The 22,894-nt window shown below is 38.2% G+C and overlaps 1 protein-coding gene across 1 annotated transcript in view; it reads left to right on the top strand.

The window, feature by feature from the left end:
- The window catches only part of RMND5A (required for meiotic nuclear division 5 homolog A), a 73,315-nt gene that overhangs the window by 19,912 nt on the left and 30,509 nt on the right, over positions 1-22,894 (top strand). Inside the window, exons 2-4 of the mRNA XM_019631495.1 lie at positions 9,317-9,459; positions 17,027-17,161; positions 17,439-17,443. Coding sequence (XP_019487040.1) covers positions 9,317-9,459; positions 17,027-17,161; positions 17,439-17,443 — 283 coding nt within the window. The remainder of the gene's footprint in view (positions 1-9,316; positions 9,460-17,026; positions 17,162-17,438; positions 17,444-22,894) is intronic.

The following is a 22,894-nucleotide window of genomic DNA, read 5'->3' as shown; positions in this document are numbered from 1 at the left end:
GCATGTGGGATCCAAACCGGGGCCTTGTTGCTCAGAGCTGGTGTCCCAAGCCAGCTCTTAACCAGCGTGCCACCCGGCCGGCCCCAGTGTTATCTTTTTTTAACAGTGTGTGCACAATTATTTGAGGGTTCCCCCTATATCATAAAAATAAGTATTAAAATTAAAAATTCAAATACTGAGGGGGCGGCCAGTTGGCCTAGGTGGTTAGAGCGCGGGCTCATAACACCAAGGTTGCTGGTTCGATTCCCACGTGGGCCAAGGAAGGAGTTGCGCCCTCCACAACTAGATTGAAGACAACTAATTGACTTGGAGCTGATGGGTCCTAGAAGAATGCACTATTCCCCAATAAAATTTCTTTAAAAAAAGCAAACACTGAGTAAGGATGAGAAACAGTTTTCAATCTTAGTGATGGGTTTTTCTTGCTTATATTGGATGGCCCAAAATACTGAGTAAATCTTGTCACATAGTTGGACATATGATTATCTTAAGTCAGTGTGATCAGTAATGTAGGAAAATAATTGAACAGATATATGTACAAAATGCTAAACTGTATTGAAGGTTATTTATAAAACCAATGTGTAAATAGGAATTTTATGATTTCTCACTTTGTGAGAACACGACACCCCTTTTAGTATGTAAGTTTGTTTTACTTTCCTACGTTCTGGCTTGGGATACACTTTTACAGGAACACATTATTATGTATTAAATTGATGTATTAAAGTTGAGATGTATTTCATTTCTTTGACAAACCTTGGGATAATCTTTTAGAAACAAGGAAACTGGCTCAAAACACAAGCCCATGAATTCTTATTCCAAGTCTTTATCTACATGTTTAAAGTTGGGTTTTTTTTTTTTTCTTTTTTTGGGGGTTGTTATCTGGAAGAGAAAATAAACTTATAACTGGGTTAGCTCTATTTTGTGGGTATGTTTTATTTGAAAATTGGTGTGTGTGTATTGACCGATATATTTGTTTGATATTGGGAAAATTTAGGCTGTAGTGCTATTGTGTAGTGCGCAATAGAGTGGAGGTTTGGGGAGCTGCTGAGTGTGAAACTGGTGGCAGTTTCAGAGGATGTTGGTTCAGAGTGCCATCAGTAGTGCCAGTCTGCAGTGCTGGCCTTGAAATTGAAAATATGTAATACATAATTTATTACTTTTCTGTTCATTCGGTAAGTAGTTACTGAAGGCCTGATATGTGCCAGTTACCATGTTAAACAGTGGGGATTAAAAATCTTATTTCCTGTCTTTAATTAATATTTGGGGGGTGATAGACAAATAAATATTTACAAGGAAATGTGAAATCCTGATAGGGAAGTATTTATAATGAAATGTGAAGCCCTGATTGAGAAGTACAGGATGCTATCGAAATAGATATTTTTCTAATTAGTTGTTTCAGTGAAACTAATGGACATAAATGCTGAAATGGCTCTGCAGGGAAGACCACGGGCAGAGCTTGAAGTCTTAGCTAAGCTCTCTAAAAACAGTTTGGGGTTTAACTCAGATATGTTTAATTCCGTTTGGCAAGTGTCTGATTTTGGAGGAAGCCATGACTATTCCAATATCTGAGAATATTGCTCTTAAAACCTGTTTGTAAAATAAAAGGTGCTATTCTGTTGTAGTGGAAGAAAATTAACTTAGACCAACCATGTGTGTTGGTTCTTTGCTGAAAATAAAATCTTTTATTGACGTGGTAATTATTTTACCTGTTGAATCAAGTCATAATAAAAAGGACTTTATAAAAAAACAAAGAAAAAAAAAGGGACCTTACTTGTATGGTACAGCCACTTTGAAAAACAGTTTGGTGACTTCTTACAGAACTGATCCTACTCTTACCATAATATGTAGTGATCAAACTCTTTGGTATTTACCCTAAGGAGCTGAAAGCTTATGTCCACACAGAAACCTTACCTGGACATTTATTTATAACAGCTTTAGTCATAATTGCCAAAACCTGGAAGCAACCAAGATGTCCTTTAGTAGGTGACTGCAGTAAATCGAGACAGTGGAATTCAGCATTATGAAGAAATGAGCTACTAAGGCATGAAAAGACATGGAGGAACCTTAAGTGCATATTACTCAGTGAGAGAAACCAATCTGAAAAGGCTGTATATACTGTATGATTCCAACCATGTGACGTTCTGAGAAAAGCAGAACTAGTGAGATAAAAAGATCAGTGATTGCCAGGGGTAGGGTGGAGGGAAGAGAGATGAATAGGCAGAAGAGCACAGAGGGTTTTTAGGGCAGTGAAAATGCCCTGTATGATATTATACAGATGGCTATGTACCATACATTTGTCCAAACCCACAGAATGTGCAACACCAAGAGTGAACCCTAATGTAAACTATGGGCTTTGGGGGTGAGTATAATGTGGCAATGTAGGTTCATCCTTGGCAAAAAACTAACAAAAAAACCCCCAACTTCTGGTGAGTGATGTTGATATTAGGGGAGGATGTGCATGTGTGGGGGCAGGGGTTATATGGGAAATCTCTGTACCTCCCTCTCAGTTTTGTTACAAACCTAAAACTACTCTGAAAGAAAAAGTACCTGTACTAAAAAAAAAGAAAAAGTACTTAATGGTGACTATAAATGATGAGCACTGTCTCAGAACTGTTTCATTCATTGTTGTACATAGGGCCTGAGTCCAGGGAGGTTTATTGCATTGAAAGACACAGTTGGCACAGGACTTCACCCTGGGGAAAAAGTGACCACCACAGTGGCCATTGTCCTGGATTCCAGCATTCACCTTCAGATTGGGTGTAATCATGGTAAAGATGGCCGTCACAGTAGTTCCTCACAGCTTTACTTCTAGGAACTGAATCCAGTTAGATTTCTTTCACAGAAAGGTTCTCCTAGAAGCAGGTTTTGTTTTCAGACAGAGAAGACAAAAGAACATTGGAACTCTCTCTTTAGGATTTAAAAGTTTGGTTTTACTCAGTTTGGTTATTACAGTGATTTTCAAACCTGTTTTTACTTTTGGCTGTTTTCCACTGAATCCATTTGAAAATGCATTAGTGGAATCTTTGTCTCTGAACAGGGCTTTCCCAGGGTTCTCTTTCAGATTATTCCATTATACTTTTCTTGCGCTTCCAAATACTTTGTAGAAATTATTTTACCTTGGAGCATACCGAGAACTCTGTGTTAATTAATTGATCTTATACTATCAGTATCTATCATTTATAAACTTAAAAACCAAAAAGTATTAGGACTTATAGATAGTAAAGAAAGAAGAGATAATAGCAGCATCAAACTCCAGATATATAAGTTGCTAAGATTTGAAAATATCTATGGATTTCAAGTTTAGGACATAGAAGTTAAGTTGGTAAATTCCAAATAACCTTTCTTCTCCAGCTTGGTCTCTGATTTTTCTTCTCTAAGTTGTTGTTTGCTGTCTGTTGACTGTAGAAACAAACATGTCTGGATGGATAGGAGTTATGGCTTGCTTTTTAAAGTTTCTTTTTAAATTGAGATATATTCACATACCATAAAATTCCACCCTTTTGAAGTATACAGTTAACTAGCTTTTAGTATTTCAGAGTTGCACACCCATACCCAGAATATTTTCATTACTTCCCAAAGAAACCTCATACTGACAGTCACTCTCCATTTCCCCCGTCCCCCCAGCCCCTGGCAACCATGAATCTGTCTGTAGATTTGCCTGTTCTGCACATTTCATATATAGAATCACATAATATATGGCCTTTTGTGTCTGGCTTACTTCACTTAACAATGTTTTCAAGGTTCATCCATGTTGTAGCATGTATCAGTGGTTCATTTCTTTTACAATAAATGGTTAAAATAATATTCCATTGTGTGGTATGCCACATTTTGTTTATCCATTCATCATTTAGATTGTACTTTTTGGCTATTATGAATAATGCTTCATGTACAAGTTTGTGTGTGGACATGTTTTCAGTTATCTTGGTTATCTACCTACCTAGGAGTGGCATTCCTGGGTCATATGGTAGCTCTGTTTAACTTTCTGGGAAACTGTCAAAGTGTTTTCTATAGCTGCTGCACCATTTTACATTACAGCAGCAGTGTATGAGGATCCTAAATTCTCCACATCCTTGCCAGCACTTGTTGTCATCCATCTTTTTCATTATAGCTATCCCACTGGGTCTGAAGTAACTTACTGGTTTTTTTTCTAAATTAAAATTTATTGGGGTGACAATGGTTAGTAAAATTACATAGGCTTTCAAGTGTACAATTCTGTAATACATCATCTATATATCACATTGTGTGTTCACCACCCAGAATAGTTCTCCTTCCATCACCGTATGTTTGACCACGTTTACCCTCATCTGCCACCACCAGCCCCCTCTTATTGTAGTTTTGATTTGCATTTCCCCATTGACTAATGATGCACAGCATCTTTCCCCGTGCTTATTGGTTATTTGTATAACCTCTTTGGAAAAAATGTTTATTCACATCCTTCATTTTTTGAGTTACTTGTCTTGTTATGGTTGAGTTGTAAGAGTTATTTATGTGTTCTGGATATTAGACCTTTATCTGATACATGATTTGCAAATATTTTCTCCCATTCTGTGGGTAGTGTTTTCACTTCCTTGATAGTGTTTGAAGCTCAAAAGTTTTTAGTTTTGATGAAGTCCAGTTTAATTTTTTTTTTGCTTGCTTGTGCTTTTGATTTCATATCTGTGTAATCCAGAATCATGAATACATCCATTTTCTTATAAGAATTTTTATTTCAGCTTTTAGATTTAGTTCTTTATTCCATTTTGGGTTAATTTTTATATATGCTATGAGTCTTTATATGTGGATATCTAGTTATCCCAGCACTATTTGTTGAATATGGCTATTTTTAAAACTGTTTTTCCCCTTTATTTACTGTCAGTCCAAATACTTATATTAATAGTGCTTGCAGATGTGCAAGGCATGTGATAAGACTGCGGAGTATACAGTTTCAATAAGAACCTTGTCTTCCCTTCAGGACTTAGATCTAGTTGAGGCTGATGATAGCAAGATACATGAAGTTGTTAAATGGTATATATTGATAATTCAGTGTCAGAGGAGTGGTGGAGAGAACAGAATTCATTAGGAATTGAGAAGACCAAGTAAGTCTATGTGCAGAGAGTTTCATGATGGAGATGAAGACATTAAGGTCAAGTAAGGTTTAGATATAGAAAGACCACAAATGGTCAGAGCAGAACTACTGAAGCAGTTATAATTTTTTTTGTCCCAGAGTATCTATGGAACACCTTTTAGACAGATTTTGAAATTTTCCTAAATTATTAGGTCTTCTCTTGGCCTAAATTATGTTGTTAGAAGTTGGAATCACCTGATATATACTTCGTGCTATTATACTTAGAGATAAGGCAGTTTCTATTTTTTTGGTCACCCCATATTGGATTGGTTACCTGCCGGTACTATCTTGTATTTGCTTATCTTTTTATTTTCTCAGTGGTTGTCTCTGAGCCAGACTTTCTATATTCTGTCTTCATAGTCCCTGCAGCCTTCTAGGATTTCTTTTTTTGAAACCCTAGAGATACTGTTCTTGACATGGTCACTGATAACTTCCACATTGTAAATCCAGCGGTCAGTTCTCAGTCCACCTCTGTCTGACATAGCAGCATATTTAACACAGTTGGTAACTCCCTCCTCCTTGACATGTTTTCTTCACTTGCCTTCCCTAACACCATGCTTCCCTGATTTTCCTCTTAGGTCACAGTTAGTGTCTCAGTAGTCTTTGTTAGTCTCCTTTTCCAGTTCTCCTTCATCTCGGCCTCATCTTGGAGTTCCCAGGACTCTCCTTTTATCACTTCTTTGTGTCTACACTGACTCTCTAGGTGATTTCATTTAGTCTCATGGCTTCAAGTATTATCTGTATGCCAGTGACTCACAGATTTGTATATCCCGCCCAGCCCTTACTCTTGAACTCCAGGCTTGTATATCTAGCTGATTCCTCCCTGTATGCACTGGGGTGACTGTCACTTAACATCTCAAATTTAACAAGCCCCGCCCGCCACACTGAACTCTTTATCTGCCCCTTTCCCTTATACCTGCTCAGGCTTTAGTCTTTTTCATCTTACTTAAAGACAATTCCATCTTTCTGACTCAGGCTAAAAACCTTGGAGTCATCGGTGAGTCCTTTTGTTCCCTCATATCCAGTCAGGAACGCCTACTGGCTTTACCTTCAGAATGCAACCGTTCTCACCACCTCCACATCTAACACCCTGGGCTGAGCCCTTGTCATCTCATCTGGATTGCTATCACAACCTCCTGACTTATCTTTCTGCTTCTGTTCTTATACTCCTATCATTAGCCAGAATGACCATATTACATGTTATGTTGAAACTGGAGGCCAAAATGAGTCTGGGGCTCGTGCTGCCTGCGCCGCTCAGCCAATAAACCAGCACAGGAGTTGGGTCATAGAATAAGTGTTTATTATCAGAGCATCAGTGGTCTGAAAAGGCAGCAGGTTAACACCTTCAAAAATTGCCTTAACATTCTCAGACTAGCCTGGGATATTTAAAGGAAAATCTGGGCGTTCCTCCAGAGGCTACATGAAGGTTCCGGGGATCTGCATGGAGCCTCCCCTCTGACGATGTGGCTTTCTAACGTGGTCACCAACCCAGAAGCAGTGATCACAGTAACCTGGGAAGAAAGCTAGGCCATAAAGATTGTAATCGGCAAGCATATAGTGGTGGTGGTGGTGGTGGGGGCACTGTGACTAGTAAGCAAGCATAAGTTTCAGGGTAATTATCTAAAGCAGGGAACTGGGACAGGGGACATTCCAAGCTCAAACCTCAGGGAGGGGGGTTGAGCAATTGTTAAGCTCTAGAGGAGGGAGAGGCAAGGCCAAGGACATTGCAAGGCCTCTTTTGTGGGGGGCCCTGTTTCAGTGTCAGTTTATGTACCTGCTGTGCTCAAAAGCTGGCAATGGATAATCCCTTTCACTCAAAGTAAAAGCCAAAGTCTTTACCATGCCCCAAAGGCCCTGCAAGAACAGGACCCCCATTATTTCTTGGACTTCTGTCCTCCTGGTTTCCTTTGCAGGAATTCTACTTTAGTCACATTGGCCTCTTCACTATTCCATTAATAGTCTAGGTATATTTCTGCAATAGGGCTCTTTTGTCCCCTCAGGCTGGAATGCCTTCTCCTGTAGGAGAGGAAAATCATTTTCCTTCTATCCTTGTGAGTTTTGGGCTGCAACCCTGTAATAAAAGATAGATTAACAAGAGAAAAACAAGTTTATGAACATGTACACCTCATGTATACAGGAAGATACCTGGGGAAAAATGAATAACTCAAAGAAGTGGCTGAAAATTGAGGCTTCAGTACCATCTTCAGCTAAACACAAAAGAAAGAAAGGTGTGGGGAGTCGCTACAGGAAGGTTACCAGGAAATGCACAATAAGCAAGAGTCTGGTTTGGTTTGTTATGCAGGTAAGTCGTGCCTTCTCAGTTGATAAAAGTTTTTTTGTGATTTAGAGCCATCCTTCTCTTCCTGGTAGAGAGGGAGACACCCTTACAAATGTAGATTTCTTTTATTAACGTAAATTTCACTTATAACAGGGTAACTTCTACTCTGTCTTCAGAGATCTCCTTTGTCTCCTGTTTCTCAAAGTAAATATTATGCTAAAGAAGCATATTTTGGGGTGGCATATTCTGCTACCCTTCACCTTTAAGTAAGGCTTGAAAGAAGGCTTCAAGAAATGACATTGCTCAAATGTCATTTTCTCAGTGAGGCCTACCACGTCTACCCATTTTCAAATTGCAGTTGCTTAACCATATACTCCCATCTCTTTTACTCTGCTTCCCCACCCCCAGCATGTGTCATCTTTTGTCATATAATTGATTTATTTTGTGTATTGTTCATCTTGTTCGCCAGAAGGTTAGGGCAGGAATTTTTGGTGGTTTTGTTTCACTGCTACACCTATCATGTAATGAGAGCTCAAGAAATATTTGTTGAATGAATGAACATACTAGGGCTACTGTACTTTTGGGCTTGTTCTTGTTCAAATTCTTGGGCCCCATCTCATACCTCTTGAATTAGAAACTCGGGAAACGGGGGTCTAACTACTTTGTTTTAACTAGGCCTCCAAGTGATTCTGATGCAAATTAAAATTTAAGAATCAGTGCTATAGAATATTGAGTAGGATTTCAGAAGCTAGGCCTTTTGCTTACAGGTGGAGGTACGGATGTAGATATACAAGGTAATTGACAGATATAACTGAATTTGTCCCCCCTCCCTCCCTGTCTCCCTCATTCCCTTCTTCATTTTTCTTGAGGAGGTAACACAGGGAAAATGGATATAAATTATAGTAACTTCCAGTTCATTTATTATATGAATCAAGGGTCCCCAAGACCATCTTTAGTGTCCGTTGATCACTAGGAGGATAAACAGGACTCAGCATGTAGTCACACTCATGGCTAAGATTTATTTCAGCAAAAGGGTATAAAGCAAAATCTGCTAGGGGTAAAGGCACATGGGACAAGGTCCAGAGGAAATAAGGAAAAATTTTCTAAGAGTCTTCTCCCAATGGAGTCGCACGGACCACGTTTAATATCTTCAGCGTAAAATTGTAACATGAATGAAGTGTCTTCTACCAGGGAAGCTCATTAGTGTTTTATTGGGTACTGGTCATACGGGCACCCTCTGCCTAGATGTACCAAAATTCCAGACTCACAGAAGGAAAGCAGGAGTTGAGCATAAACCATATTGTACAAACAGTTTAGGCACAGTGAATTCTTTTCAACAGTTAGAGTGATGGGAACCCTCCTGAAATCCAAGTTCCCAGATAACCAGCTAAGGTCAACCTTCCAAAGCAGGCCTTTCTAAGGGTAGCAAGCAGTCTCAGGCCTGTTATGTGAATTAATTTTTACACATCATGATATCCAAAGAAGTTTATTTTTTTCTTCTACTTCCTTATATAGAATATAAAGCATTAGACTAAATAATTTCTCTTTAAGAAATTTAGTAATAATCAAGATGTTTTGAAAATGACTTGAACAGTTTAAGTGGATTGAGCGAGTTTGTTTATTGAGACATTTTCTGAAAAATTCCTTGGCAGTATTATTCACAGTCTATGCTGATTTTAGTAATTACAAAAGTGGTTTATTTCTTAGTAAATTTTTTTTTATTTCTTTCCCCAAATAAAAAAAAGATTAAGGTAACTTTCTTAGTTTTCACTTGAAAAATATTATCGTGAATGTGACCATCTGCTTCAAAGCAGACACCGATTTTTCTTCACTTTTCTTCTATCTTTCATATTCCAAAGAACCTATTTGAAACTTGCTATCTTTGGGTTTGCTTTCGTGAGTAACCAATCTTTTTTGTTTTCTTTCTTTTTTTGTAGGCCAAGATACTGAATTATCAGGGACGCTTTCACTTGTTTTGACCCAGTGCTGTAAGAGAATAAAGGATACTGTTCAGAAATTGGCCTCCGACCACAAAGACATCCACAGCAGCGTTTCTCGGGTTGGAAAAGCCATTGATAAGGTATGGTATTAAAGGAAGTGTTCGGTTATTTTTAAGCATCATCCTTCATCCCCTGTCATTGCTTTGATAACATTAGCTTTCTCAAATTATGCTATTCCTTTCATTCCTGCTTTTAATAACTTTTGCAGATCTGGTTTTACTGTGTCATTCTTAAAGTTCCCTGTTGCTATTATTTAAAAAATTAAAAACAAACCAAAAAAGCTCTTTTTACAGCCTTGTTATTTATCCATTTGCTTATATGAATACAGTTCCCACTGTCATGATGAGTAAATTTCCCAAGAACTTCGAACCTGCTATGAAGGAGTTTGTTTACAGAAGTAACTTTTCCTGCTTCCTGAGTAATTCCCTGGCTGTGACTCTGTCTGTGTTATGGAACGATTAAGAAAATACCCTTGCATCCGTCTCCCCTGTATTATCCTAACTCTTGTCTTCTGTGGGCATGCCAGTAGCTTTTCTCCAGTGTTGTTTTATGTGTGAGTGGGTTAGTTGCTAGTTAGCAAGGCCAGTCGGTTGTGATGGGTGATTTTTCTTAAAACATTTCTTGAATCTTTCACTTAGTGGCTTACATAGAAGCAGTTATCATTTTTAGCACTGGGCCAGTTTTGTCCTTGGAGTTCATGGTCCTAGTGGGGCCTAATAGAAGTGGCCTAAAGTTACTTCTGACCACTTTAGCCACAGGGAAGTTTGTGACTGGTTATGAACATTTTTGGGAAGTAGGAAGAACTTCTGGGGAGAGCTCTTTGTAGCCAAGGCACCTCCTAACCAGTCCTATGAGTTGCTTCATCTGTACACACAAGAGTGATAACTGTAATGTAGATAGAAACTCATGGAATCTAGAGAGTGGCTCTAACTCATGGATAAAAGCCTGTTAGAAATTATCCTATGGAACAGTAGTATTAAAAGGCTAAACTGGAGGCAGCCTAAGTCAGAACTGTATGCTTCGAAGGAGATATCATTAACTGGTTGGTGTGGTATGTCGTGGCTGTGAATGGCAGGGGCTCTAGGGACTCTGCGTGGCTGTGGCTTACAGAAGTGTTAGTGACCTTTCAGTGAGCTCTGACCACTCCCATAGTGCTGAGGGCTTCAACTCAGCAAAAGAGGCCAGAGAAGTGTTGGTAGCAGCAGCCCCATTTTTGGATCAGTGATGGCCATTGCCAGCAATGTCTGGAAAGGCAATAAATATTCTGTGGAATAGCCTTGAGGTTGTGACACCTGTTTGGTAACGCCGAGGGAGTGAACTCAGCTTTGGAAGAGGCTTTGGCATCAAAGCTTTCGGGGCTATGGCATTTGAAGTCTTCATTTGGTACCTGAAGTGATTGTTGGTGTGGACTAGCTTAAGGACTTAGTGGAGTGGTGCTAGGGCACTTTAGAGTTGATCTTAAATTACTGTTGATTGAGAAACCCTCAGTTTCTCTAGGGCGGTGTAACTAGTGATGTTTAGGAAGCTTCAGATTTTGGTGGCTGACAGTGACCAAGTCATTCTAGTGATTCTGGTGGTTCCAACTCCAGAAGGTTCCTGGAGGCTTTTGATTGACTACGAGGCTGTTTGCAGTTATAACAGAGGGTGAGACAGTAGTACCAGAAAGTGCCATGGCAGTGAGAAGAGCTGAAGCTTCCAAAGCAGCCCGTCAGAAAATATCTGAGAAGAGATCCCAGATGGGAATAGGTTGGGACAGCCTCAGCAACCATACCTTGTGTGTGGACTACTGGCCACCAGGAGCAGGAGCGTTTGGGCAAATCACCAGCTTTGCATTCATTCTGTCACTGGTTTCCCCCTTTTCCTAGTTTATGTCTGTTGTCCTCCTTATCATCAGGACCCTCTTTTACTTTGTCCCTCTAGCTACTGGTACCTTGTGGAGCATGTCTTCCACCTGATCTAGCAAGCCTTTACAAATATTTGTAGGGATTGTCAGATATTTTGACTAATCTTTGAGACAAAGCATTTAAATGTATTTGGTGCTAGAAATGGCAGTATCTTTTTGAGAATGGATACCAAGAAAGCATATAGTAGTAATTAAATTCTGGCTCTTTAGGTGGGGATATGATTGAGGTGAATGTTCCTAATTACATAATTTACTCATTTCTCTTTTGGGAATATTTTTGATGTACTTGGAAGTTATAAGAGCTTTTTCAAGTAATTTTTAAAAATAGTTTTATGTTCTTGTGAAAGTAGATCAGGTTCTAGATGACCTCGATTCTCCTGATCTATCATACGAAATTACACTACTGAGTTGATATTACTAAGTATTTGTTGAATTATAGTCCTGAATCACAAAAAAAAAGCCCCTGAATCCTTTAGCCCAGTTCTCTAACATCTTTCAGTGCATTCCCTCCCAATTTTGTTTGGCAGTTACTTGGCCCCAGCTGTAGAGGAAACTGTTAACCCCACTAGAACTACCTAGACATTGTGCACAAACTTCTCACATGTATGAGGACTACTGTGTAAGCTTTTGTCATATGAGACTCCATTGACTTGTAAAGTCTTTTTTTTTTTTTTAATAGTTTGGACCTGGTACGTTTGTACAAGCGTCCAGGGCCACCTGTTGTAATGGCTTGGTGGACTCATGGATTGGTGGTGAGCAAACAGGATGGACCTGAAGCCACTGTGGCACAAGCCTTAAGTACCACAACAAATAGACTTGAGTAACAAACTGGAATGCTGTCCAGCAGCCTGTAAGCACCATTCTATGGATACTTGTTCCCACCCCCGCCCCCAAGGGCAGGACAGTCAGAGATGCTGGTGACTCCTTTATGAGCAAGCTGGTTTTGTGTGAGGAACTTCAGTACACTTTTGACACGCTCAGTGATTTTTTTTCCTTTAGTGTTTTAATGCTTCTTGTGTTTTAAAGTTCTCTAGTCATCACTTCTCTGAAAATGTAAGCAGAAAAGTTTGTGGTATTAGCTAAGGTATTTTGTGGCTTTTAATTATTGTGAACATAAAATGTTGAAGATTTCTGCATTAATGTGTTGAATAGTTTCAGATGTCCATAGTATTACAATCACTTTTTAAAATATATAANCAAATACCACCTAGTCGTGATGGTAGTAGCTGCCACGCATTAAATATTTACCACAGCCAAGCCCTGCCTTTATTCCTCACTGCAGTCGTGGGAGGTGGAAATTATCACTCCCGTTCTACAAATGAGAAACCCCAGGTCTGGGGCAGTAACTTGCTCAAGGCCATACAGATTCGTAGTGAAGGAACTAGGATTCAGGCCCACATTCCTGTGTCTTCAAATTCTGTCCTCAGCTACCATCTGCCATTGTATTTTCTGTTTAAGGACTAAATAATTTAAAGTTAGCCTACAAACAAAACCTCTAAGCCTTTTCTATTTTAAACAGATATAACTCAGGTCTTTCTCTGTACCTTACGGGAACTGTGTATGTGTCCATATAAGTTTCCTAAAGTAAATTGTGTCATTTAGGGTTAAGTTTGTTTACAAGTATCAAAGACCCAAAATACCAGTGGCTTAAACAGAAACGAAGTTTATTTCTGGTGCACAGAAATAGTACATCCACAGCATATGTAGTAGCTGTGCTTCGTGAAGCTCTTAGGGACCTGGACTTCTTGTACCTCTGCTAGTTCTAAGGTGCCCCCTGTCCTCATGGTCTAGGATACCAGGGAGAACTCTTTATACCTTCTGGTAATCCAGGAAGGGGCAGAGAATACATGCTTATATATCACTGGCCAGAATTTACATTGCAGTAATACTCAGCTTTATTCTATTGGTTATATGCTCAGCAGAAATTGGGAGGAGTTCTACTACTTTGGAAAAGGGGAAAGAATGAAACTAGGGCTCAATCATCAGCCTCTGCCATAGAAAGATATGTTAAAAAGGATTTGTTTTTAGTGGGTTGTCCCATATTTAATTTAGAATATGCTTTTACTGTATCTCTTTACCCTGATTCCTGCTAATAAAACTTCTTTCTATTTTTGCAGGAGTCTGGTCTCTCTGTAGACCCCAGTCAGAAAGAACCATTTGTGGAGTTGAATCGAATATTAGAAGCATTAAAAGTCAGAGTTCTGAGACCTGCTCTTGAGTGAGTTACTGAGTTTATTTTCTTTTGAATATTTTGAGAGAACTCTCTATAAGGAAACTTAATTAGAAAACACGTTAGAGATTTTGAGATATATATCTCTCACCTGGGGTAGACTTCAGAGAAATTAAGGAAGAATTATTTTATTTTTTTAGCTAAGTGAATATGGGAGTGTGTGTAATACGGGAAATGGTTAGAGCTTACTTCGCTTATTAATTGGTCTGAATTCCCATGAGAAAAAGGGTTTCCTGTTTTCAGGCTGTACCATCACTTTCAACTAGCATTATAACTGAAATACTGTTGTCTAGGTGGGCTGAGTTTGATATTTGAAGTTCCCTAATGTGCCAGATTCTGTGCTAGTCAAAAAAAAAAAAAAAAATTTAAGTGGCTATTGGAATTATGTGGTATGTATGAAGTGAATAAATTTTGTTATGGTGAAGTTCTAATTACCACTGTAAAATTTAATGATTTGCTGTGAATTTGTCATTGATGTGAATTATCTGAAATTACTGAGTAAGCTATGATAAATATTATCCTAGAGCAGAGTCAGTAAAGTTTTTTGTAAAGGGCCAGATAGTAAATATTTTAGGCTTTGCAAAACCATGTAAGGTCTTCATTGCAGGTTCTTTGCTTTATTTTACACCCTTTAAAAATGTGAAAAAAACCATCTTGGCCATCTGGCATACAAACAGGCAGGCAGCAAGCCATATTTTTTGCCCTTGGCTGTAGTTTGCTGACCCTTGTCCTAGAATTTTTTAATGTGGAGATTACTGGGTTATTTGTTNTGCTGAACTTTTTGAATCTATAGGTTTATGTCTTTTGCCAAGGTTGGGAAATATTTCTCAAATATTTTTGTCTACACTACAGTCATCTCTTTTTCTGGTACTCCGATGATATGAATGTTAGATCTTTTGTTATGGTCCCACAGGTCCCTGAAGCTCTGTTCATTTTTTTCACACTTTTTTTCTATTGTTCAGATTAGATCATTTCTGTTGACCTTCACTGACTTTCTTCACTGTTACCTGCATTCTGTAATATATTAAGTCCATCCAGTGAGTTTTTATTTTGAATATTGTTATTGTCTGTTTCTTTGCTAAGACTTTGTCTTTTTCTATCAAGATGTTTGCCCTTTGTTCTTAGCATTTTATAACTACTCTAAAGTCTTTAATGATTCCAGTGTTTGCGTCATCTCGGCTGAACATCTTTTCCAGTGCAAGTTTAGATTTTTCTGGTTCTTTGTATGCTGAATACACCTTTGTGGGACCTGGAGCAGAGAAATCACCTGAGCCTATTGACTTCGGACCTATAGAGACGTGAGATAATAAAATTGTGTTGTTGTAAGTGGCAATAGAAAACTAATATACTTACAGAATGCCTTATCCTAGAGGTGCAAGAAAATGGAGGGGGGACAGTATGCGATTTTCCCTAATCTCTGAGTAGTAGGAGAACCCGTTCCTGTTCTTCATCGCAAAATTAAAGGACTTCTCCTGGAGCTGTCTCCACATCCTGGGTGCCCTGTTCTGGGCTTTGGCTGCATTGTATCCAGGCTGACAGATGTTAGAGAAAGAAAAGTAGTAAACATACCAGTTCTGTCACCGTCTTCCTCGATCCACCTACTACTATTCGCTTTTTAGCTGCTCCATTTATTCTGTCCTGATTTTATAACTGCATTCAATGGGGGAGACAGGTGTAGTGTGCTTATTTGATCTTATCCAGAACTGGATAGTTATTAGTTTATTACAAAAGTCATATTTGCTCTTTGTGTGGAACATGCTAATCTCCAGTGATAATTTCTGCTAATACTTTAGTGTCAATCATTTCAGATTTTTTTCGTAAGCATTTGCAGGTATTCTTTAAAAAAAAGGGGGGGCATAATTTTATAGAAATTATATTTTTTCACCTAAGGTGTTAGGGACATTTTTCCATGTTAGTGGATACAGAGTGATGAGCCTCACTTTCCACTTGTGAAAAGTAATAACACTGGAATAATAGCAAGTACCATTTTATTTAACCAATAAGGGAGTGTATTAATTGGCTAGGGTTGCTATAACAAAGTACCACTAGGTGGCATAAACAGACATTTGTTTTCACACAATTCTGGAGACTGGAAGTTCAAGATCAAGGTGTTGATAGGGTTGCTTCCTTCTGAGGCCTCTCCTTGGCTTGTAGACAGCCATCTTCTCCCTGCATCTTCACATGGTATCATAGCTTGGGCTACCATTACAAAATACCACAGAGTGGTTGGTTTAAACAACAAAATTGTATTTTCTCACAGTTCTGGAGACTGGGAAGTCCAAGATCAAGTTTCTGGCCAAGTCATTTCTTGTTGAGGGCAGACAACCTCTTTTCTGGCATGTTGATGACTGCTTTCTCATATAGTGGAGAGAGAGGGAGAGCTCTGGTGTTTCTTCTTTATCTTACAAGAGCACTAGCCCTATTGGATTAGGGCCCTACCCTTATGAGTTTATTTAACTTTTATCACCACCTTACAGACTTTATTTTCAAATACAGTAAAACCTTGGACTGTGAGTAACTTGGTTTGTGAGTGTTTCGCAAGACGAGCAAACATTTCTAATACATTTTGACGTGGTAAACAAGCAATGACTTGCAGTGCAAGTAGTTTGTTTCCAGAATGAATTATCCTCGCAAACCAAGGTATTACTGTACAGTCATATTGGCGGTTAGGCCTTCAATGTAGGAATTGGGGAAGGGGGAACACAGACATTCAGTCCATTACACATGGTCTTTCCTCTGTACCTGTTTGTGTTCTAATTTCCTCTTTTTATAAGGATACCAGTCCTATTGGATTAGGACCCACCCTAAACACCTCATTTTAACTTAATGAGATATACTGGGAGTTAGGACTTCAGTATAGGAATTTTGAGAGGTTGCAATTCGGAGCATAATAGGGAGGTACTATTATTTTCTCTACTCAAGATAAGGAAGCTAAACCTCAAAGATCTTGAGTAATTTGGTCGAGATCACACAGCTAAGCTAGTAAGAGAGAGAACCAGCATTCAAACCCAGGTAGATTGGCCCCAGAACCTGCTCTCTTTAGCACCTGACCATTCTCCCATCCCCATCCCCTACCATGGCACTGCAGTTGCCATGGATTATTTGACTAATCCTATGTTGAACGTAGGAGTTTTCACTCTTTTATTTCTGTTGGACAATGCTGCATTGAATGTGCTTTAACTGGTATCAGTGCACATTTCTGAAATTAATTGCTGTTGTATAATGCCTAGAAATCAATTTATTCACAGAAATCATTATTAAATTTACATATTTTTTACAAAATGCCCTCTAAAAAATATCTGTTGACTCTTCCAACAATAATCAGTGAGAGTGATAAGTTTTAGAAGGAGCAATGGAAAAACTACTTCTTGTCATAGGCTACAGATACATTTGAATTGGGTACTTATTGAGAGTATCGCAGAATGAAGTGAAACCATTCTTTCTGTTAGATGTGGTCAAAACCATATAAAGTGACATATCTTAATCAATTCATGAGTTAACTTCTTTTTTTCAGAATTTCGATTCTGACATCAGCAGCGTGGGAATAGATGGCTGCTGGCAGGCAGACAGCCAGAGGCTTCTGAATGAGGTGATGGTGGAACACTTCTTTCGACAAGGAATGCTGGACGTGGCTGAGGAACTCTGCCAGGTAACAGTGTCAGCTGCGAGAAGATGAAAAAGAAACACGTGAACTCCGTAGAGTGTTTCAGTCTTCTTTTAGCCATAGATAGATTTTTAATATTTAAATTATCAGGGAGGGCTGACCTCATTTTACTAGGAAATTTTTTTTTTTTAGTTGGTGAAAATTATAACCGTAGAACTTTTTATTTGAATTATTTCCTTATTCTTGCCCCATAACATTGGTCTCGAGTCTTCCTCCAAGGGGTCAGAAGTGATACTACTTTCTCCATTTCCTCTTTTGATAGGGAAAGTTAGTATAGCAGAGAAGAAGAAAAGGACAAAGAGGTTTATGTTTGTTCTGGCCTAACGTGTAGAAGTGTGTTTGTCAAATGAATTTCAAGCTAAAATTTACTTCAGGTGAGCATCATTTGTCTTTTATGTCTATTAGANTAAACCAGATCAACTGGATGCTTAGAAGGGAAATTGATTCCTGGTTGGTGCAACAGTAGTCCAATGTTAGACTTATACATAATTTTTCTTCAAAAGTAAATGGTTAAAAAAAATAATTCACAGTATTAAAGAATTGCCACTTAGGAATTAAAATAAATACAGGGTTTTATCATGTACTGTTACTACTGTGCTTAATAATTATAATTTCATAAAATGTATTTCAGAAATGGATTGGTTTTGGATGGTGAACAATGAAAGCCAGTCCTTAAGGTCTAACCAGTTTCTGAGCATGTTCATGTTGTGGCAAAAGCAACAGGATGGTCTGTTTAGAGTTCATAGTTTCAAACATTTATTCCTCCTCTGCCTCAGCTTCCAGATTTTAAAACTTTTAATGATTAAAAATGTGAACGACACTAAAAGTTCATGAGATGGTGTGTGAATGAGTGTGTCCTGTATTTCTTTCTAAGCCATAACATCTTCCCCAGGCAGACAGACCCTTGAATGTGTGTTTTGCATTTGATTCTTCTCTGAATCCTGCTTTTACATTTAAGAACACTTTTCCTTTTTTTAAAAGGAAAAAGTATAGTAAAACAAGTACTAATAATAGGTATTTCTCTTCATTAGCCACTTCTTGGCTGGTTTGCAATGCTGCTGATTTCCTGGGTAGCCTTGCAAACGAGTTTGGTTGCCTAGCAACAGCTGGAACTGATCCTAGCTCTCTCTGATGCAATCATAAGAACGGGCAGTTACAACAAAAGGAGTTCTGACCCTGTATTACATTTCCTCAACTTTTTATAATTTTTGCTTTAATTTTTATATAGGTGAGCAGGAAATAAGCTGTGAAAGAAGTTTACTTATCTACCTCAGTGGTTTAAATTTGAAAATCAGAATGGTATAAGAGAGCTCAGAAATTTTCATCGAATGTATTACTTATTCATATTTAGTTGTATGAGTATTTTCCAAGGCTAGCAAGTAAGTTATATTGTTTGAATGTAAGAGATATCCTGAGTGTTAAAGGTGTTCGATTTTTCTTACCTGTATAGTAGCGACCATGGGCGTGTACAGCTTATGGAAATAAGGGTACGTGAAAAGCATCATTGTAAACTGTTTAAATTTGTTGAAATATTAGACTCTTATATTTTAAAGTTTTCTAGATGGTCAAAATTTCCTTTTGGTGTGTATGTTAAGGGAAAGATTTGAAAGAATTCTCCAGTTTGATCTGAGCAGTTACTCTCTGGTAGTAGCCATTACAATTCTGACTTAATACATACTGCCAAATAAAATTGTCTGTTTTAACATGGTCTGTGCTTTGAGCTGAGCAGCATGTCTTCCAAAGTTGTTTTATGTCTGTTTTGTTGCAGAACAGAAACCTGATAAATTTGTTGGGGATTGATGGGGTTGAAGAATAATCATTAAATGAACAAGTAGAAATCTGAAGGTTGTATGTATTTGGATCAAATGAGGTTGGTAGGTCTGTGAGGAATCTTTATTAGTCTCAGTAATTCTTGCTTATGGGGTGCATTTAGTTAGACACTTAGGGAGTTATTGGCAGATTCCTGAGTTTTTATTAAATTCTGTCATCTTCACATACCCGTTCTTTTATTCACTGGAGTGATCATTTGTCTGTGGGGGTGTAAAATATAAGAACATCTGTGACATCATTCACCTTTCTAGGCCTCTACCCTGGTCTGAAGAGGAAAATAGTAGCACCATTTCCACTTTGTTTTCTAGTTGTTACAGATAGCATAAAGATAAAATAATTTGCTTGAAAGTACTAATGAACTGTTATAAAATCATCTCTCAGCAGGCAGAATCTGATGGGCAGATGCTGACTTGAGAACCTTACCTAAGCAATTGTGGCTCTTTTTTTCAGGGCTAGTGACAGCCTGTTGAGTATGTGCGTGGAAGTTGTTGCTTTAGCATCTAGGTACTCTATATTATTTCCATTCTTTAAGTATGTACTAGACCAAGAACGATGTCTATAAAAAGAAAATGAATAAAAATTAAGACCTTGACAGTAATTTTGCTTTTTTGTTTTTTTGTCTGAGTATTTCCAAATCTTAATGTATATGTTTAGTTTTAGGCTACTGACTTGACATCTAAGAATAGGGTGCATAGTTCTTTAAAGAAAAAAATGTGCTTAATTTTGAAGAGAACTCCCCTGCATTGTGGTGATGTAAATGGTGAGTGGTTTACAGTTTCTACTGTGGGTTACCTTCTACCTGTTCCTGTATGTACTATAAAACAGTCCTGTGTTACTTGGACTATATTTAAGCAGTGATTAACTAGGACTGTAATTTCAGGAAATCTGAAAAAAAAAATGCAAGAGGTTTATTAGGCGATAATGCCTATGAAAGAGAAAGAGGGCAGAAGTAAAATTGGGCAGGAAAAGCTTTCAGACCACAAAGTAGACTCGTTCTTTCCTCACTCTTGATATTCCAAGTTGCCGTCTGGTATCATTTCACTTCTGTCTGAAGAACTACTTCAGCAGTTCTTTTTAGAGCCATGTCTTCTAGCACCAAGTACATGTTCCCTTCATCTGAAAATGTTTTTATTTCATCTTCATTCCCAATGGATATTTTCACTTATAAAATTCTGGGATGACAGTTCTNTGTATGTGTGTGTTGGTCTATTTTTAACTTTTCTATTTTAAGAAAATCTAGAATTCTCAATTTAGGGTGTTTTATTCAGTCTTTTGTTTGTCTTGACTTTTTTTTTTTTAAGTTTACTTCCTAAGTCAGAAAAGTTAATGAAATGATTACTGCTTTAGACGTGTGTATTTAAATAAATAGTGCTAAGATTTAAAGGTGTTTAAAATTTGCTGTGGGACAGTTGAAAGTGAAACACATAGTATATGTTCTTTAGAAGATTGTGATCTAGTTTGGTCATGTCAGAATGCTTTTTGTAAATATAGAACTGAAAAAAATTCTGAGGCAACATATAAAGTTTGCACGGGATGGACTCTGCTTTGAATGGGGTGGATTTTGCTTACTATAAAAAAGAGGAATTCGTGCTCTTGGTTAATCTAAGGTTTGTGGAGTTGGTGTCTTAATTTTGACGTGGAAGATTGGGTAAGATTAGAGTAGAAGAGCAGTGAGGTATGGTTTTCTGTGGGGCCAGGAAAGGTGCTGAACAACTGAGAATATGCCTGACTCCTGTTAAAGACTCCAGACTGACTTGATTAGAGTGGCTGACCCTGTGCGGAAGAGGGCAAGATCGGGTGGGGGGAAGACAGATGGAAGGCTTAAGGATTTGATCCGAGGAGATGAGGGGAAAAGGGAGTGAATGATAAAAGCAGTTGAGGATTTGCTTGCCTCGTTCAATAGGATATTAGACTGAGAATTCAGGAGTAGGAAGATAATAACTGTCACTTATTGGGTGTTGACCATGTTCCAGACACTGAGCCAAGTGCTCAGTATATTTTTATCTCATACTGCAGGTACATTGTTTCCATTTTACATATGAGAAAACAAAGATTCAGAGATACTAAGTAACATAATCGAGGTGTACAGCTTGGAAGTGATGGATCAAGATTTGGGAAAAAGTCTCAACAGCCTGTTTTTAAACATTGTGTTATAATAGGAAATCAGGCCATTGCAAGGGCTGGTAATGTTTTGAAGGGGAGAATAATGGTTAAAAACATTTTTTGAACCACATTGCCTAAACTGATCTGCCACTAGATGGCGCATCTACACTGGTGGGGCAAATGCTGACTGTATTAAAAAAAAAAGAATGGAGTCATTAATGCTATAAAAAGTGAAATATAAAATATTTTAAGATAGTTTTGGTGAGCAGTCTGGAACTGCCTTTTAAGTAGGTATGACTGGGGTATGAGAGGAAAAAAGATACCCTTGGGAGATAATGTCTTGGGTTTAGCCTAAAATAGCAGTTTAGATAGAGTATGTGGGTGAGGTCAGAGGTGTGCTAGCTTTAAAGTTCTGTTATATAATGGATAAATCCTTATGTGGTAGAGAGAAGTTACTGTTAATGAAGAAAAAAATAAAAAAGACAAAATTCACTCTGCGTAAGAAGAAATAGAGCTAAGTTGAGTTCTGAAATATAGACAGATAATTTGATATGTATTTTGGGTGGAATTTTTAGAATTATTGAAAAGGAATGGTTAACAAAGTTATAAAGAGGCAGCAGTAATTTAAAAAGCCAAGAATATGTTCCCTAAATATAAAATAAAACATATCAAACTAACTCCCCTCCCCCCAGTATTACTAGTAAGTAATCCAAGAAAATATGGTAGAAAATGTGTCTAAATCTTTGCAAGGCATAAAAATCTCATATCTTTGTGGTCAAGATGGAAAATGTTCCTTATTAAATTATGGAGTTTAAATAAGAACAGTCATATTCTCAATACTCTGTTCAGTTTGGCTACGGAGCATGGTCTGAGGGTGGGCCTGATTTACCCAGTCTTGGCCACAGTTGTTTGCTGCAGGGTGGGCATCTCATAGCCCTTTCCTAGGATCTCTCATTAGAGCTCCTAATTGAAAGAAGGGCTGGGAATGTGTGAGCCCAGGAGCGATTAAGTAGACTTTAAGAGAATCTGAGAGACCCTGGTTACCTGAGCCTTTCTCTAAATCAACTTGTTTGGGCAAAAGAGATTTCTATTTGCGGGAACCAAGACTCCTGACTCCTACAAGCCACTGGATGCTGTCTAGGTCTATTCACTTGCAGTGGGCTTCAGTTTCTGTGAACAATACTGGTTTTGCCCTTTTTAGTCTGAAGAGCATTCTCAAAAGAGAAGATGAGTTTTGGTTTCTCTGCCATCTGTCACATTACATCATTGGCTCTAAACTATGGGCCTGTATTGTTCTTACTACTTCTGCTCTGAGCAGAATGATAATGGTAATAATTTGTTGAATTGTAGTCCAATCCTCAGAGGAAAGCCTGGACCTTTGCAATCAGATCTTATGTTAGGGTGCAGGAACAGAGGATCCCACTGGACATGAAGGTGGTGCAGACCCACTTTTGCCTGAGGCTGCAAAATGAAATAGCTTGCTGCAGGCTAGCATCAAAGTCAGGTTGGGTTGAGAGGAGAAAAGGACCTTATACCATATTAAGCTGTGCCAACTAATCCAGTCTGTAATTGTACTCGAGTAATTTTAAGTTAATGAATTTGTTATTAATGCCTCTGTTAATATGCTTTTGTATTTTTGTTTTCTCAAATGATTCTTTTAAATGCAGAATGGAAGATTTAGTGGCAAGGCCTGGCTCTCGGTTTCAGATGCTGTGTATTGCAGGCTTACTGTGGGATAGGTCCTGTAGATATTTTTGTGTGCATTATTTAATTTGGTCTTTACCA

This window comes from Hipposideros armiger, unplaced genomic scaffold, assembly GCF_001890085.2.
Source record: "Hipposideros armiger isolate ML-2016 unplaced genomic scaffold, ASM189008v1 scaffold_1003, whole genome shotgun sequence".
Taxonomy (NCBI): Eukaryota; Metazoa; Chordata; class Mammalia; order Chiroptera; family Hipposideridae; genus Hipposideros; species Hipposideros armiger.
This window is presented reverse-complemented; position numbering and strand designations above follow the sequence as displayed.